Source organism: Adiantum capillus-veneris, chromosome 6 (genome assembly GCF_014529385.1).
Source record: "Adiantum capillus-veneris isolate H3 chromosome 6, ASM1452938v2, whole genome shotgun sequence".
NCBI classification, from domain to species: Eukaryota; Viridiplantae; Streptophyta; class Polypodiopsida; order Polypodiales; family Pteridaceae; genus Adiantum; species Adiantum capillus-veneris.
In genome coordinates this window covers 13,151,370-13,168,075 of record NC_140936.1, presented here as the reverse complement: position 1 = coordinate 13,168,075, position 16,706 = coordinate 13,151,370, and the positions used below count along the sequence as shown (strand labels likewise).

At 45.4% G+C, this 16,706-nt stretch overlaps 1 protein-coding gene across 2 annotated transcripts in view; it reads left to right on the top strand.

Moving 5' to 3' along the window:
* Window positions 1-262: 262 nt before the first annotated feature.
* The window catches only part of LOC147455163 (uncharacterized), a 111,394-nt gene continuing 94,950 nt past the window's right edge, over window positions 263-16,706 (top strand). The window contains exon 1 of one of the 2 annotated variants that reach the window (XM_086514002.1): window positions 263-456. In XM_086514002.1, the coding sequence (XP_086370128.1) occupies window positions 332-456 (125 nt within the window). In that variant the 5' untranslated portion in view covers window positions 263-331. The remainder of the gene's footprint in view (window positions 457-16,706) is intronic. The other variant, XM_086514003.1, reaches the window with a different exon arrangement.

The following is a 16,706-nucleotide window of genomic DNA, read 5'->3' as shown; positions in this document are numbered from 1 at the left end:
GCTCGGGCCTTGAACCCACAACCGCTCTGATGGAAAGTAGCTGCCCTAACCATGTGTCCGAGTGAGTTTGCCTCTCAACCTTCCATTTTACATCTATATAAGCTAAATCATCGCAAACACAAGCAAAAGTAAACAACGACATAAGAATTAAACGTGGACCCCATCCACCGACCCCCTTGCAATTCTCGCTTGGTCTTCATTAAGGACCTTTCTATAAGCTTAGGAATCTCTTGAGATTCTCACCCGTTCAGTAGGCGTTTTTTCATTAGTATTAACCGTGAATACGATTTTCTATCATCCTCACAGCAGCGGGGATTTTCAAACTTGCAGCATGGAGACTGAAGAGCGCGTGCGCGCCATCGTGCAGGAGGTGCTGCATGCCTATCGCCTCTGCGCATCCTCCCCTCTTCGCCCCTTCCCTTCCCATGTCGCTTGGTTTCTCGTTCAATCCCATTTGTATGCTCGTACTCTCCTCTCATCTTCTTTACGTTCAAGTCACGGTACTGGCTTGCATACACATTTTGTCAATATCCACACACACTTTTTTTTTAAAAAAAAAATCGATTTGATTAATTTACCAGTGGGAAACCTCAACGCGAGGAAAACCCACCCACCTACCCACCTTTAGAAAACCGTCGTGCCCCCAATTTGATTTTAATGAAAAGTCTACCGAAACGTTAGAAGATGAACAGTGAGAGTGGATTGAGCATGTATGGCCTGTTTAAGAATGTCGTCTAGGACCTGTTTAAGAATGTATTTTAGGAAACACGCGGACGATGAAGAGTCTTCTTGTCCTCCATAGATTTCAGTCTCTTCCTTCTTCCACTAGTAAGAGCATATAGCTGCATAGTAACACGCAATAAAATAACACTCTCAATAGTGTCTCACACATGTGCATCTTTTAGGAAAGGCAACATGCACTCAACAACATAGTAGGTGCCTCCAATTCATTTTCATTGAAGATTTGTTTCAAAGTGAATGACAAGAGGTTAGAAATCTTAGTAGGAAATGTAAGATCTCCTATGGAAAAGGAATGGACTTGAGGATGTGGAAAGTAAAGTGTGTGGAGGAGATGAAAGGTGAAAAGTTGTTCAAGGATGTGACTAGTCAAAGAGTGTAGAGGAGATGATGTAGGAGTCTCATTTGCCTATAAAAGAGAAACCTTGTGTGGGATCTCTCTCTCTCTCTCTCTCTCTCTCTCTATCTATATATATATATATATATATATATATATATATATATATATATATATATATATATATATATATATATATATATATATATATATATATATATATATATATATATATATATATATATATATATATTTTATAACATAGGCCGCACAACACTGCTATAAGACTAGAGAGCAATGACCTATTTCTTTGGTAGGTCAGACCCCACTCCCACCAGATCAGCAATGACAGGGCGACTCTGCCACATATCTTACACCCTTTGCCATGGAGTCACACTCGACAAAGCCACCACACTCTGCTGAGCCTGATGATTGCACTCACCATGGTGACACTCGAGAGGCCCATATTATGAGCAAATTAGAGCTATCCTAGTGAGACATCGGAGACATGGCATGAGATGTCTCAACAAGATAGCCATGACCCACCTCATAGCCAAGCTCATGGGATGATCTAGAGACGTGAGGAGAGAGTACCGGATCTCCCCCCTCATATCGAAATTTGGCCCTTTTAGTTTCCAACTCTTATCTTTAGTTTAGAATGTTATTTCCAGTTTGTGTCGATGAGATGACTTCAAACATGGATATAATTTGGTACTTGTCTTATAGGCCACATTTGCCTTTTGTAGACGTTAATATATCGTTCTTTCTTTGTTTTTTCCTTCTTCTTCTTCTGTCTCCTCCTTGTTTGGAATAGTTGCATTCCTTGGGTGTTGGTGTAATATGCAACCCTCATGAATTTAGTTTTGTTTTTGAATGTTTTAGTGGCGGGGTGCATATCAGTCTCAGGCAGAGACGATGATTTATCTAGAGCTTCCATCATACGGAAATCTAGTCGAAGCCCCAAGAGGAGACTCTATCTTTGAAGAGTGATTTGGAAATTTCATGAGACATGATACAGAGGAGTTGCCATGGTTCGTGGGCATTTCAAAGGACATATCCATCTTCATCTCCCATTAAGCATTGCTCTCGCCAATCTACCTGCGTAGGGGCAGCATAGGCTGGCCGGTAACCTTTGTGGGCATCAACGTTGCATATCTAGCCATTCACTCTACGAGCATCCACCCGGTTTGCAGCTTGGTTCACACCATCCGAGTTGGGGCAGCAAAGGCTGGCTGGTAACTAACAAGGGAATCGTTGATCCAAGAGGTAGGCCAATGTTTGCGAGTAGATGTATCATCACAATTCTTGTCTCTTGGACATTTCCACATCACCGGGGAAGCCTCTCTTAAAAGTAGCCGTGAAGGACATCATCTAGAAGGCCATTTCTTTGAGACCATTTTATGGAATGCATGCAGCTTGGTACTTGTACCTCACCTTAAGCAGGAGGAGATGTCACGTGCACATGGCTCTGTGTGCCACATGGACATGCTTCATCGATTTCTAGAGCCCATTCTGACATCTGTACATATCTCTAGATAGGAGTGTCTAGAAGAATCCTAGGCTAAGTAGCCGTGAAGGACATCATCTAGAAGGCCATTTCTTTGAGACCATTTTATGGAATGCATGCAGCTTGGTACTTGTACCTCACCTTAAGCAGGAGGAGATGTCACGTGCACATGGCTCTGTGTGCCACATGGACATGCTTCATCGATTTCTAGAGCCCATTCTGACATCTGTACATATCTCTAGATAGGAGTGTCTAGAAGAATCCTAGGCTTAGGTTTTCGAGTTTTGGAACCCTCTTGCATAAATGGTTTTTACAACCGTTTTGACAGATGTTGCTACACTACGGTGGGCATCTGGCATGACATGCATGTAGTTTTAGGTTAGAGGAATCCAACGAGCCATTCCCTGTGCCAATCAGATTTCCACCCAGAAACTTTGTCTAGACCAGTTTATGAATAAATCATTCAAATGATTTATTTTTAAACTTTGTCTTCCAAGTTTTTGTGAGAGTGAGCAGCGGAAAGAGTGTGAGCCACGCGCGCCGAAAATGCTGGAGGGAGAGAGAGAGAGAGAGAGAGAGAGAGAGAGAGAGAGAGAGAGAGAGAGAGAGAGAGAGAGAGAGAGAGAGAGAGAACTCAAGTGCTCTGCAAATGATGCTCTCAATAGACAATCTGTGAATGACTGCAAGACCTTAAGCATTCTATTTATAGAATCTTAGGTTGAGGTAGGGCAAAAATGTGTGATTGGTGCAAAAAACATAAAAGCCCAAAACTAGCTAAAAATGTGTACACCCAATCAGGCTCAGAAAATGACTGACCGGACACGTGCTAAAAGTGTCCGCCCTTGCAATCTACATGATGTGCGATGGGTGGCCAACCCGAGACAATCACTAGCCGTACAAGATGGCGAAGCAACGGTGGTGTAACTCTTAACACCCCTTTCAGCACCGTATGCTGAGACAACACAGTGGAGTCGAAGGTGAGAAGCCAAAGTCCGCTGAGGTACTGTAAGGTGCAGCGGAAGTGAATGTTGAAGTTTGCTCAAGATGAGTGCTCCGAACTGTGCTCAAGGGTTACTTTTACTTACGGAAGGGAGAGCCTTCTGTTCCGTTAGTGAGAGAGTGCAAATGATCACAAACAAAGTGGGTAAACACTGTGCATGAAGGTACTGAGACTGAGAGATAGAGAGAGAAGAATACGACACCAGAAAAGTTGTCAAACCCTCCTCCAAAGGTCCCACTCTTTATGGCAAGAGCGGTCTACTATTGATTGCACAAATCTCTACAATGCAATGGACTTGCCGACGATGTCGACGACGACGATGGGACGGGCTGAAACCTGAAAACGCTCAGGGTTGAAATCTGCAAATCTTATATTTGCTGAATTCTGACTTTGTGTTGATGACTACGATGCGACGACGACACATATGTTGAAATCTACGAATAGCGGGCTGAATCTGCAAACTCTTGCTGATCTGACCGTGCAACGAGGATCTGCTGCGGGAAGGTGAGATCTGCGAGGTTTGGGGGCTGCGGTGAGGAATCTAACTGCTAAAAACTGAAAACGCTGAATCCAAGGCTGAATCTGTTGCCGGGAATTTGCAAAACGCCAGGATGGGTTGCATGTTGCAAAAACGCTAGGCTAGACTTGTGCTTCTGCTAACGCCATGGCTGATCTGTAATCGGCTGCAAAAACGCTAGGGGGATCTCTGTCACCAGGCTGATCTGCAACTTGCAAAACACTGGGGCTGATTTGCAAATCCTGAAAACGCCAGGCTGATTCTAATGGCTGAAAAAGCTAGGTTGCCTGCCGGGGAGTCTTGCTGAGAAGGTGCTCTATTGGACACTTGATCCCTGTTGCCTCTTCCGCCAGAAACTGCTAGCTCTAGGTTTTCTTATATATATCCTTAGCCAATTTTCCCTACCCAGTTTCCCAACAAAGTCACTTAGTAATAATAAGTGAAAAATGGCTAAAATAGAGAAAATAGGTTTTCTGCACTGTAAAATGCTCCTGATGGATTCTGATGGTACTACTGATGATCATGCTGTGTGCAACCAGAGGATATGCATCTACTTTAAGTGCCTGGACATGCACGGTCTGTGAACAGACTCACAAAGGAGCTAGAACACTTCTTAGGCTAATTGAACTGAACCCTTGTCATGAAGTAGCTTGTCCACGTACACATAGGGTTAGATGTGCACGTGACATCCCCTCCTTTTTAAAGTGAGGTACTGGTACCGAATTGTATGGCGTCGAGAGAGATCGCCAACAGTGTCTGGAATCTTGGAAAAGACTCTTCGCCGGCCCACTCTGATATGTGGGTCGTGCGATACTTAAACTTCATAAAGGTCTGCAATGCTTACTTCTTTGGGCCGTGCCGAAAGCGACACAAAGGGATCTGTAGCTGTTTCAATGCTCCTACTGCATCTATGGACGTAGGTCCACCTTTATCAAGAATCTCCGAGGAGGAAAATTTCTGAGACCACTTCCAACACAAAAACATGAACATACCTATTCCATGTAGAGTGACTGGAAAAAGACTATTCTTTCGAAAAAACTGTGCATGTAATGCAGATGAACAAAGTAAACGGAGTGGCAAATGGTTCATCAAACACACGCGAAACATGGGGTCGAATCTTGACTTTGTGTTCTAAATCAATCAACTGTGGCAAATCACAATGGAAATGCCTATGCTTGATGCTCAATCCTTTTTGTGCTCTTTTGGATATTGTGTCATGCCAAGGAAGAGACATGGAATGTGAATTTCTTGAATGCAAACATTTCTTCCTTTCAAGAGTGATCCGCATACATCTGTGCTCATCCATGAGTGAATCATGTGCATCGTACAATATGGCATGCCTGTGGAAAGGGAACACATAAAGATGGTGACGAATATACAAGAAACCGTTCCAAATGAAACACTTCAACAATGTGTGTTGACTAATCAAGTGGACACACAATACTTCCTGAGAGGGTTCTTTGGACCTCGACTCGAGAGCCAAGATCGGTTCTTTGTAATTAATCAAATTTGCAATGAGGTTAGTTTCACTAGAAAAAGCATCAACTAAACCATCATCATTGTTTGTTCACATCTTTATCATGCAAAACATATGTGTCGTGCTTGGGAGAAGAAAAGACTGAGAGAGTCTCCTTCTCTTGATTCTTTTCAATCTTCGCTTGCACATTTGAAATGAGAGATGAAGAATGAACAACTTTCTTTCCACGAATGAATGGGAGAGTCACTTTTGGCATTGAAAGTGAAAGTATTGGCTGCCCAATCAATGAGAGGGTTATGCTCACGAAACCATCGAATGCCTAAAATCATATCACATCCTGAAAGAGGAGATACTACAAATTTTTTGCGGAAAGACGTTTGCTGAACAGTGAACAACACAAAGGCATTCTCTTGTAATGAGAGAGTCCATATCGGGAGCGAAGACAGACACCTCAAAAGGAGATGTCTTGCGAACCTCTAAGTGGGCTCTTTCGACAAGAGAGGGACTAATCACATCATGCATACTACAAGAATCAAACAAGACCACCATGTGTTGACCATTTACATGACTATAACACTTCATGAGAGACTCATCAATGGGAGGATCTTGAGAAACTTGGGACACACTCGTGTTCTCATTTATGGCATTAACAAAGGATGTGGATTCTATGGGTTGTTTAGATTCGCTAGATTCAATCTTAGGACATGTTCTTTTTATGTGACCCTTGATGTGACAATGATAACATCGACCTTCCTTAGAATAAATGCTTTGTTCTTGTGATGTGATGTATCCTCCTAAAATTCCTTGTGCTGCTTTTTCATCTGGGGTGAGCTTAGGTTTAGCAGTTGTGTTAGCTTTACCCTTAGATTCATTTTGTGAGTTCTTTTCTGAGAGACTAAAGGAAGATTGGTTAGAAGAGTTACCATTCTTAGCATTCGTCTTTGTCGCCTCTCTCATGCTCATCACCTGTATGCGAAGTATCCATTCCGCTTCGGGTGACGACCATGCACTATGATCTTGGGATCTTAAGCTCGCGAGGGACTTGGGTTCTTGAGGGTCTTGAGGTTCTTGAGGTCCTTGATTCGTGAGAATCTTGGGTTCTTGAGGTTCTTGAGTCTTGAGAGTCTTGGGTTCTTGGGGTTCTTGAGGTTTTCTTTCGCTTGCAAATCGCGTTGGAGAAGGATCTTCTCTTCACCCGAGTTCTACTCCTTTCTGCGGGCGCACCCCTTGGCGGCCTTGCGCTCACACCAAGGTTGCTTTTTCCCACCTCACGTCGATTGGCCGGCCGCTAAGTGCACGGTCCGCGCGAAAAGAGACACAAGGGGAGGCTGGACAAGCCCTTCTTTCTTGGGATTCCTGTCACTCTTCAACAAAACACGATTAGGAATCGCCACGCCCAAGCGAACTTGGGTTCGTGCGATTGCAACAAGCAAAAAAATTCTTGTGGTTCTTTCCTTGAGTAATGCAGAACACTGCCAAAGCTCTGATACCAATGTAATGTGCAGCGGAATGAATGTTGTATTTTCTCAAGATTAGTGATCTTTATTGCTCAAGGTTCCTTTCAGTTCTTAGGGAAAGAGAGAGATTTTCGTCTTCTGGAGAGTGCTATGATCACGAACAAAGTGAGTGGATATTGTGCGTGCAAGTGAATGAGACTGAGAGAAGGAGAGAGAAGAGATACGACACCCGAGAGGTTGCAAAACCCTCCTCCGAAGGCCCCACTCTCGTCGGCGGGAATGGTCTAACTTTGATTGCACAAAGGTGTACAATGCGTATGCAATGGACTGAGGCAACGTAGACTATGCCGATGACGACGACGGTGGTGACGACGACGACTTGATGGCTGAAATCTGAGATCTTTTAATCGCTGAATTTCGGGACTGTTTCAGTGGCTGAAAATGACTGTTTTGGCTGCGTTTTTATGGCTGAAAATGGGGGAACATCTGCAACCATCTTGGGGGCTGATCTGCTACTGTGTCAAAGGATGAAAACTGCGAGTGTCTAACTGCTAAATTCTGCGTTTTGCTACTGCCGAGTTTCGGTTTTTGACATGGCTAAAAAACGCTGGTTGATGGGCTGAAAATGATTGATCTGCAGCAGATGCCTAGCGTTAGTAAAAATGATGAGAAGGTAGGTGGGTTGTGAGCAAAATCGCCAAGGATCTGCAAGGGGAACAAACGCCAGGAAAGGGGGAAACTGTGGTGGCGATGCTAATGCTGAGAAAAACGCTAGGGGGTCATGAGGGGGGGTACTGCTGAGAAGTTGCCTGTTGAGCAGGAAGCTCTTGCTGCCTCTTCTGCCAGAAAGTGCTAACTTGGGTTTGCTTATATATTAACTTAGCAAAATTGCCCTACCTACTTTTGTTGGAAAGTCACTTAAAAATAATAAGTAAAAATAACCAAAAATAGGAAAATAGGCTAAATGCACTGGAAAATTCCCCTAACTGATGCTAATGGATTCTGATGGGAATTCCGATGATCATGCTGTGTGCAACCGGAGGATATGCATCTATGCTAAGTGACTGGGCATGCACGGTCCACGAATAGACTCACAAAAGTGCCAGATCATTGCTAATCTAGACTTGACTGAACTGACGGGAACCCTGCTATGGTGTAGCTTGTCCACGGACACATAGGGTTGGGATGTGTCACGTGACAATTGCTACTACCTAAAGGGATTGCGGCAATTACAACAAAGTCTTGCTCCTACTCTTCAACAAGGGTTGGCACCTACATCCAACACGGTTTCTCCCTATGGCCATCCAAACTACATGCCACCCTTGCTGAATACATTCCCCATGCAATGTATGCAGAGTAATTTTCCATCTTAGAACTTTTATCATGCTAATGCTCTCTCAACCACTCAGAACTTCCACACCTCAACCTCCACCTCCATCCAACAGGAGCAAAGACCGCCTCGTCCTCCAACTCGGGCATTACCAAAGAAAATGTCCTTTGTCAGAAGGGTGTCCTTGCCAACATGGCCCTGAGGCTCAGGATCATTATAGTAAGGACTATCCAAAACAACGTGCATCTACGTCTTCAAGCCCAAGTCAAAGCCAATGTGAATTCACCTTTCCCTAAATCAATTTGATAACAGTTAGCACCATCCCTCAATTGTCACCTTTTACTCATGTGGTGGCCCCTAATGACAAGTTCCAGCAGGTAGAGGAGCCTACATGTGTCACTCGGGCCTAGAGGGCACCCCTGGGTCTCAGCCTTCCAACCAGTTCCACTCTTCCACCCACTATCCCATGAGTGGATACTGTGCTTCCATGCCATCCCCTAGTGCCAAGTGAGGATGTTCATCTCTGCTCTCCGATATTGATGAAGCTTTTTTGGAAGAAGTATTTGACCTACAACAAATAATGCACCAGAGAAATCACTAGTAGGAAAAGAAAATCTTACAGCTTAAACACCTTCCAACAAGTGTCGCTCTATGACATGCTGTGGCTAGATGCGAATTTTCGAAATGACACCCTTGCCGTTATTCAATTGCTTTACCCCGGAGCAGGTCTTAGTGACGGGCACCTTCCTCTTCAACCATCAGAGTCCTATATGATATCCTACTCCACTGTTTCCCTCACTAATTATAGAAGCCCTCGTTTCACCGTGTTCATATTGGGGCGGCAATTCTTAGGAGTGATAGTGAATGGTGGATCTAGCATCAACCTGATGCTTGAGTTTACTATGTTGGCTTTAGGTCTGCTGTCACGAGGACGTGGCAACTGCTAACCTTAGTTGTTGGTTTCTTTCTGATGATTTTCGTTTAATTTTTGAGACCCTCTTTTTGGAGTTGCAAATGGCCGGACATTGTATGGCCAGAAACGGTAGTTTCATCCGCAGACGGGAAGTTGGTCTGCACTAGAATTGCAGTAGTAAAAGGGTGTCTAGGCTCAGTTCAAATTCATCTAGATCCCCTCGCCGCACTTAATAAGTGGTGGATACCTGGAAATTAAGTCCAGAGAGGCACAGTAATAAGGTGGGGTCACCCAGAGAAAATGACCCGAGAACTGGGCTACATTGCATTTTTGGACGTGGTCCAGCGGTGAAAGATGGTTGGATGACCAATGAGAGTCCAATGGAAGCACTTCTAAAATTTAGGGAACTGCTATTTTGGGCCACGAAATCTGTTCGCGTCATTAGCTTCAGCATGACAAGGGAACATTTTATTACTCTGCTGCAAAGTCAACTGAGCAACTGGTTGAGATATTTTTAGACTGGCAGGTACAAAATGGGAAAACCATGCATGAGTGCCATTTGACACATCTTTGGGCATTTTCCACCTTGAGAGAGAGATAAGCGTTGAAATAAACGTGGAGGCTGCATTTTTCAGCCGTATGGTGGCTTGTTGCAGGTACCAAAGCTACTGTGTGTTTGCTTACCCTCTATGTGAAGGGGATCGGGGAGCACCACAGACGGAGAGTGAGAGAGAGAAGGAGACACACGACACACAGATATGGGTGGGGAGACTCAAAGAGCGAGCAGCCCCCTATACACTTATGCTATGTATAAGATATACAAGTCAGTGGGCGCCCAGACTCTGGGCGGCCGGGCAAGGCACAGACGCCTATACCCCAACAACCTCCCACTTAAAGGCGACTGTGCCTTTAAGCAAGGGAACCTAGTCTAAAGACTACAAAAGGTGAGAGAAAACCGCTCTCAACCGATACCCACTGGCTGGCTGTGATCGTGTGCATCCGGCTGTCCTGCTCCCGTGTCAGTCCATACACCACCATACGTACCGCACACGTACTGCAAGTATGTACGCAATACCTGCATATCTCCCTCGTGCACTATGTCATCATCAGTCAACAAACGACTGACAACCCCAACTGCAAATGCTCCCACTGCAGCTGCGATATCTGGTCTCAAGATCAGCATCTCATACATGAGACCACCGAATGCCGATGCAATGCTAGCGGGCCCTGCTAGCTCTATGGAGCATGCATCAATATATATATCCCTGGCAATAGGCATCTCTGACTGACAAGGCGTGTCAGCCACATGCATCTCCTGACTGTCCGCAAAAGATGCATCAACCTGTCGTGCAACCTCAGAGCAAACCAGCTGCTCTAGATGTCTGCTGGAAGACATATCCTGCACAACTATATCCCCATGCTCACTGTCGAGCATAGAAAGGAATGATTGCATAATCGTTGACATCTCAGCCTCCTCTGCAATCATCCACTGCAAACATGACCACTCAATCTGCTGTGACTCACTAGAGCTCTCATGCTCTAACTCCGTATGCATAGACTCTTGCACAACGTCCTCCTGTCGTGACTCACTAGAGCAAGACCGCTTTACCTGTCTATCCTGCATAGAAGTATCTCGCACAACTGACTCTCTGCTTTGCTCAGTCACTAGCAAAGCATGCATGTCTGACTCTGTCACCTCTCTGTGTGACTGCTCAAGTCGTGCCCCAACTGTGTGCACAACGAGCTCACTACTTTGCACTCCATGCAAAGTACCTTGCAACCCATGAGCAAAAGAGACTCGCCTGCTCTCTCGCTCTCTACCTGGCTGTGTGATCATAGAGACAACACCGTCTCTCACGTGATCCACATGCAATGGGTAACCTGTACCACTCCTGGCACCTCTCGCAATCACTAGCGAACCCAAATACAACGCAAAAGATCGCTCAAGCAGCGATACCCGACATCCACTATCCCGTAACTGTCTGATTGAGATCAAATCCCGTCTCAAATCTGGCACATAACGCACATGACGCAGGGTAAATCTCATACCACTGGGCAAGGACAAACATACGTCTCCTACACCCTCAATGTCATACACAACACCATCAGCCATGTGCACACAACCAAGTCTCCCACTAGAAAACGTGCTAAATCACTCACGATGCGACGTGACATGAAAAGTAGCATCTGAATCTAGTAACCAATGTGAAGACAATGTGCAATCCGATATACAATCCGTAGACATAAGATCGTCTGAAGACAAGCTAGATGTAAATGTGACATCGCCGTCACAATCATACTCAGTAACCACCGTACTGATCTCACTAGCATCTGTCATGTCCAAATCTGCATCACGCATGTGTCGCCTCTGTTGTCTCAAACGCCTGAAACATCGACGCCTAATGTGCCCTCTATGTCCACAATGCCAACATGTCAAGTCTCTATGCCGTCGAGACTTGCGTGTGGGACCAATCTCTCCCATGGACATAGAAGTGGGACTAGACTCCCCTGTAGACATGGATGCCGCATACATAGCATGTAAACTCTGCTATAAAGCATAAGTTGTAGTCTCCCTCGAGACCTGCCAGTAAACAAACTCAACAAGATGCAAACAAATCGTAGACATTGCTAACTCATCAAGATCCTGCCAATCACGATCACGCATAGACTTGGGCTTTGCCGATAAACCACGCAAGGGTTTATCCTGCCCCAAATCCGCCAATGCAACAAGCATATGCTCCTTCCAAGCAACAAAATCTGCACCATCAAACTGTGTCAGACCATAACGCTTGAACTCAAATGAAAAATCATCCATAATGCTCGCAAAAGAGCAACCAACAATGAGTAGAAAATGTCAACCAAATCAGCCCTAAACTGGCTCGAATCGCATCAACAAAAGTCTGCAAATATGGCTCAAAACCTGATGCAAAATTGCACCAATAACCATGCAAAACCTTGCACAAAATCACAAGTCAATATGACTCGAATCCGGCTACCTAGCTCATAGCCACACAAGCATACATCACAATATTCACTCCTGTGAGTGTGCCAAGATAACTGTACGCCTGTCAAACCGTGAGCGAATCACCAAGCCCACACTGTGCGGTATCGATGCATACACACGCACAAATCTCCCACCTGCAGAGAACACCGCACGCAAATGCTGAGTGCAACCCGCAATCTCTACCTAGATCGCATAAATGATACGCATAAAACTCCTGGGAAAATTTCGCCAAAGTTTCGTCAATAAAACGGCCACAAAACCAGTAACCAAACTGACTGCATGCATAAAACCATGAGCAACCAAAGCACATCAAACCGCACTCCAAATGTATGCACCAATCTCCACACTTTGCATACATCATTGCAAACACCTGCAAATCTAGTACACAAATATCTGCTCTACCTGTGATGACTGGCAAAAAACATGCTCGAGGCATACATTGCCGAGCTCAAAATGCAATCACATTAGTCTCCCTGAGCATCAAACCACATAAGGCATACATCGTATCCTCCCACCTGTGAGGAAACTTGCAGCAAATATCACTTTCACATCTGAGAGCAAGCCATGTGTGAAATCCTCGACACACAATAAACAACTGCTGCTGCAGAAAATTCAGCGTTCAGAATTTTAAAATTCTGATATGACGAGCGCGTCCGGAGCATGCCAAAACCCCAAGGTAGACTCCTGGATCACATGTATCCGAGTCCGAGTGTGCAAAATATGCCAAAAACCTCCGTTTCGACCCAAAAACGCAGCATAAACTACCAAAAGAGGGCTGAAAAATGCAGCTCCTCAACCGTAGCTCGAATGAGGTTTCTGATGGCTCGAATGGCTTCGAAAGGGGGGTAAAACGGCAGGACACCTGCTGGAAACGCTCTCGAAAAGCTGAATTTGCCGATGCCGAAGTCGAAACCCTGTTTGCACTCTTGAAAGTGCGTGCGCGCGGACGCGATTTCGGGAATGAAACTGGCTCTCCACTGTCGTCGTGACTGTGCACACACGCGCTCCCTCCGCACCTACGCTCTGATACCAATTGAAGGGGATCGGGGAGCACCACAGACGGAGAGAGAGAGAGGAGGAGACACACGACACACAGATATGGGTGGGGAGACTTAAAGAGTGAGCAGCCCCCTATACACTTATGCTATGTATAAGGTATACAAGTCAGTGGGCGCACAGACTCTGGGCGGCCGGGCAAGGCACAGACGCCTATACCCCAACACTATGTACAATGAAGTGCAAGAATTGAAGCCTTGCACAACATTCACTGCTTTCTCTCTCTCTCTCTCTCTCTCTCTCTCCTACGTGCAGTAACGTGATGCCCCACAACAGGGCTTTTCATTTGGCCTATGTACAGTTGTGTGGTCTCATGCTTTTGTGCCGAGGCAAGAGCCTCTTTGAGTAGGAACAAGAGTAGCTAACTGCTACTCCAAAAGCAGGCACCGGTGAGGGTGATAACCTCACTTTACAGGTGAACTTTTAGTGCTGGTTATGGGCTGTTTTTTGGACTGTTTTCCAGCCGTATGGATGCCAGAACCATTGGGAACAATGCCCCAGTGTTAGAGGACAGTTCTGGGACTGTTTAGGACTGAAAACAGGGTAAAAACCAGTAAATACAGTGAGCTGTAATTACTGTTTTTGGGCTGAAAACAGAGGGTTTATGTCCTTGGAAGTGAGTTCCAGCAGGGGGATTTGTTCAGGGCAAGTTTGGGGTCATTATGTTGCCGAAATTTTGCTAGAACAGGTGTGATCTAGTTGGATACAGGTGAAGATTTCCAGGACTCTAGTTTTGTAACTTTACCCTCTAAACGAATAAAGAAATACCGAATAGGGATCCAATTTTTGGGGCCTACAGGTTGTCGGTGTTTGCTCGAAGCATTCTAGCTTCCGAGCCGTGTGTGCTTTGAAGTGTTAATTCCCGTTACAGGTTCCTTCTGCAAGGAGGTTCCTTTTGCAAGGTTTCACTGTGTTATAAAGCTTAAAGTAAAGTTTCGGGTGAAAGCCAAAGTCTACCGCCATATGGGCCGATTTCATGGTTCTGTCATCACTGGGACAAAATCACTTTTTCCTCAAGAAGTGAGCCTCGGTTGGTTTGGTGAAGACACAGAGTACCGGAACGCGGGATTATAATATGGCCGACAAAGGGAAGGGCATTATGGAAGAGGGTTCCTCTTCGAAGGACAGACAGGAAATTCCTACAGTGTTTGAGGTTGGCGAGAGTTCACAGCCACGTCTGTCTGTACCTCTTGCCGATGTGAATGTTCCTCCAATGCAGGGCTTTATGACTAGGCAACTTGAAGATGATGCGTTCAGGACTCAGTTAGTTGCCGCTGTGAATGTGTTTTCTCGACTATGGAGAACCCAAGGTTTATGGAGTTTTTGCAAGCGCCACCAGTGCCACAGCAGACAAGACAATTCACACAGTCAGTAGAGCCTGTCGAGGCTCAAGCCCAGGTACTTCATGTGTTCCAACAGAATAGGGAGCACTTGCATGTTGCGGAGTCAGGGGCTCCAAAACACGTTCCTTCCGTCCATGAACAGGTGGTTAGGACACCTATTCTACAGGCTTTGCCAGTTCAGCCCGTGACCTTTCCATGCCCGCATGTTGTGTTACAAAGACAGGAAACTAATTTCTAAGCAATGCATCAGGTTTTTCCACCACCCACGGTACATCCTGGGTATTTTGGGGATGGATCTGTGTTCCAAATTATGGCTGGTTATGCGCCTGGAAACCAACATTATATGCCAGAAAGAGTGTTTGGGGTATGCAAAGCATGATGCCAAACCCCATGTATGGTAGCATTAGCATGCAGCAAGGCTTTTAGAGCAACCAAGGTCAGTTTGGGGTGCCACAGGGTAATTTTGGCATGGCTGGTTTTTCTGGACAACAGCGAGATATGGCACCTATGACACAAAATGTCAATGGCCAAGACGCACAGATGATCCCTAGCACAATGCCCATGTTGCAGGCAATTCCCTATGACAATTTGAGGGCACTGGAGAAACCAAAATTTTACAAAGAAGATGGTGCAGTTGTAAAGTTTAGCACTTTCAGCGGCTTTGAGGATAATGGAAAGGCTCTTACTTTCCTCGAGCAGTTTGATACAGCTTATGCAAGAGGGAATTTTACAGAGGCCTCTAAGGTCAGGAAAGCTGTCATTTTCTTGAAAGACAATGCGCCTACATGGTGGACGGCATTGTTGATGCAAGGACATGCACCCGCCACATGGGTATACTTCAAACAAATGTTTGCATGTGCGTGGCTGTCAATTGAATTTGAAGCCGATGTCATGACAGATTGGCACCAACTCACTACGGCTACTTGCAAGAGCCTACAGGAGTACAATCGGAGGTTTTGTAAAGCGGTTGCTCTCCTATAGGTTTGTGCCACTGACAGAGCAGATTGAGAAGTATCGTTGTGGGCTGCCTAAAAACGGAGTGGCTACCCTCACCCAACTTATGGAAGTTGCTAACACTGTACAAAAAACAGAGTGGCTACCCTCACCCAACTTATGGAAGTTGCTAACATTGGTCTTGCCTTGTTGAAGGGAGAGGACAGTGGGTTCCCACGCAACGCAAAAGGGGGGCAGCAAAAGAAAAATTCAGCAAAGAAGCTCTTTGTCAAAATGGCTCCTGAAGCACCATAGGGGTCAAAAAAGGTCAACAAGGACAAGGATTCAGCCGAAACTTCTGGAACGCAGGCAAAGAAGCCAAAAAGGACCATCTTGTGCGCAAGTCGCTCGAGGAAAAGAAGGTCTTGATGGCTGAAAATAAATGCTTTATATGCGAGCAACCTGGTCAATTTGCTGCAAATTGTCCACAAAGAAAAAGGCCAGCTGATTCAAATGATAAAGAAGATAAGAAAGGAAAGAAGCCTAAGCCCACGACAGGTTTGGTGCTAGATATGGTGGGTGACAGGCCAAGTACAGATGCCAGCGAGTTATGCAGAGCATGGGGTAAAGTCAGAGATTAGACGACATTCATCTTCTTTGATCCAGGTGCGAAAGCAAACTTTATCTCACGAGAGTTAGCTATGAAGCTGGGCATCAGAGCTGAAGAGATGGGGTACACGGTAGAGGCAGGGTTGGCATGTGCTGGCTACTCAGAGTGTGTTACTCCCATTGTTGAAAAGTTGCGTTTGCATATTCAGTCGTATGTGGACACAGAAGAATTTTTTATTACGCCGCTGGAAGGGTACGATGTGCTACTGGGAATTCCGTGGCTATTCCGAACACATGGCGTGCTGGATGTCTGCGACAAGACGATCACCCTGAAAACAAATCTCCTTTATAGGAGTTAGCTCAGTCCTCCACCTACTCTGTGTCTAATGCACTACCATTCGCTGAGCTTCTCCAAAGATGGCCACAGGAAGTAGCTCGGGATGTCAATATGCCCCGAAAAGCGGAAACCTTTACACCTACAAAAA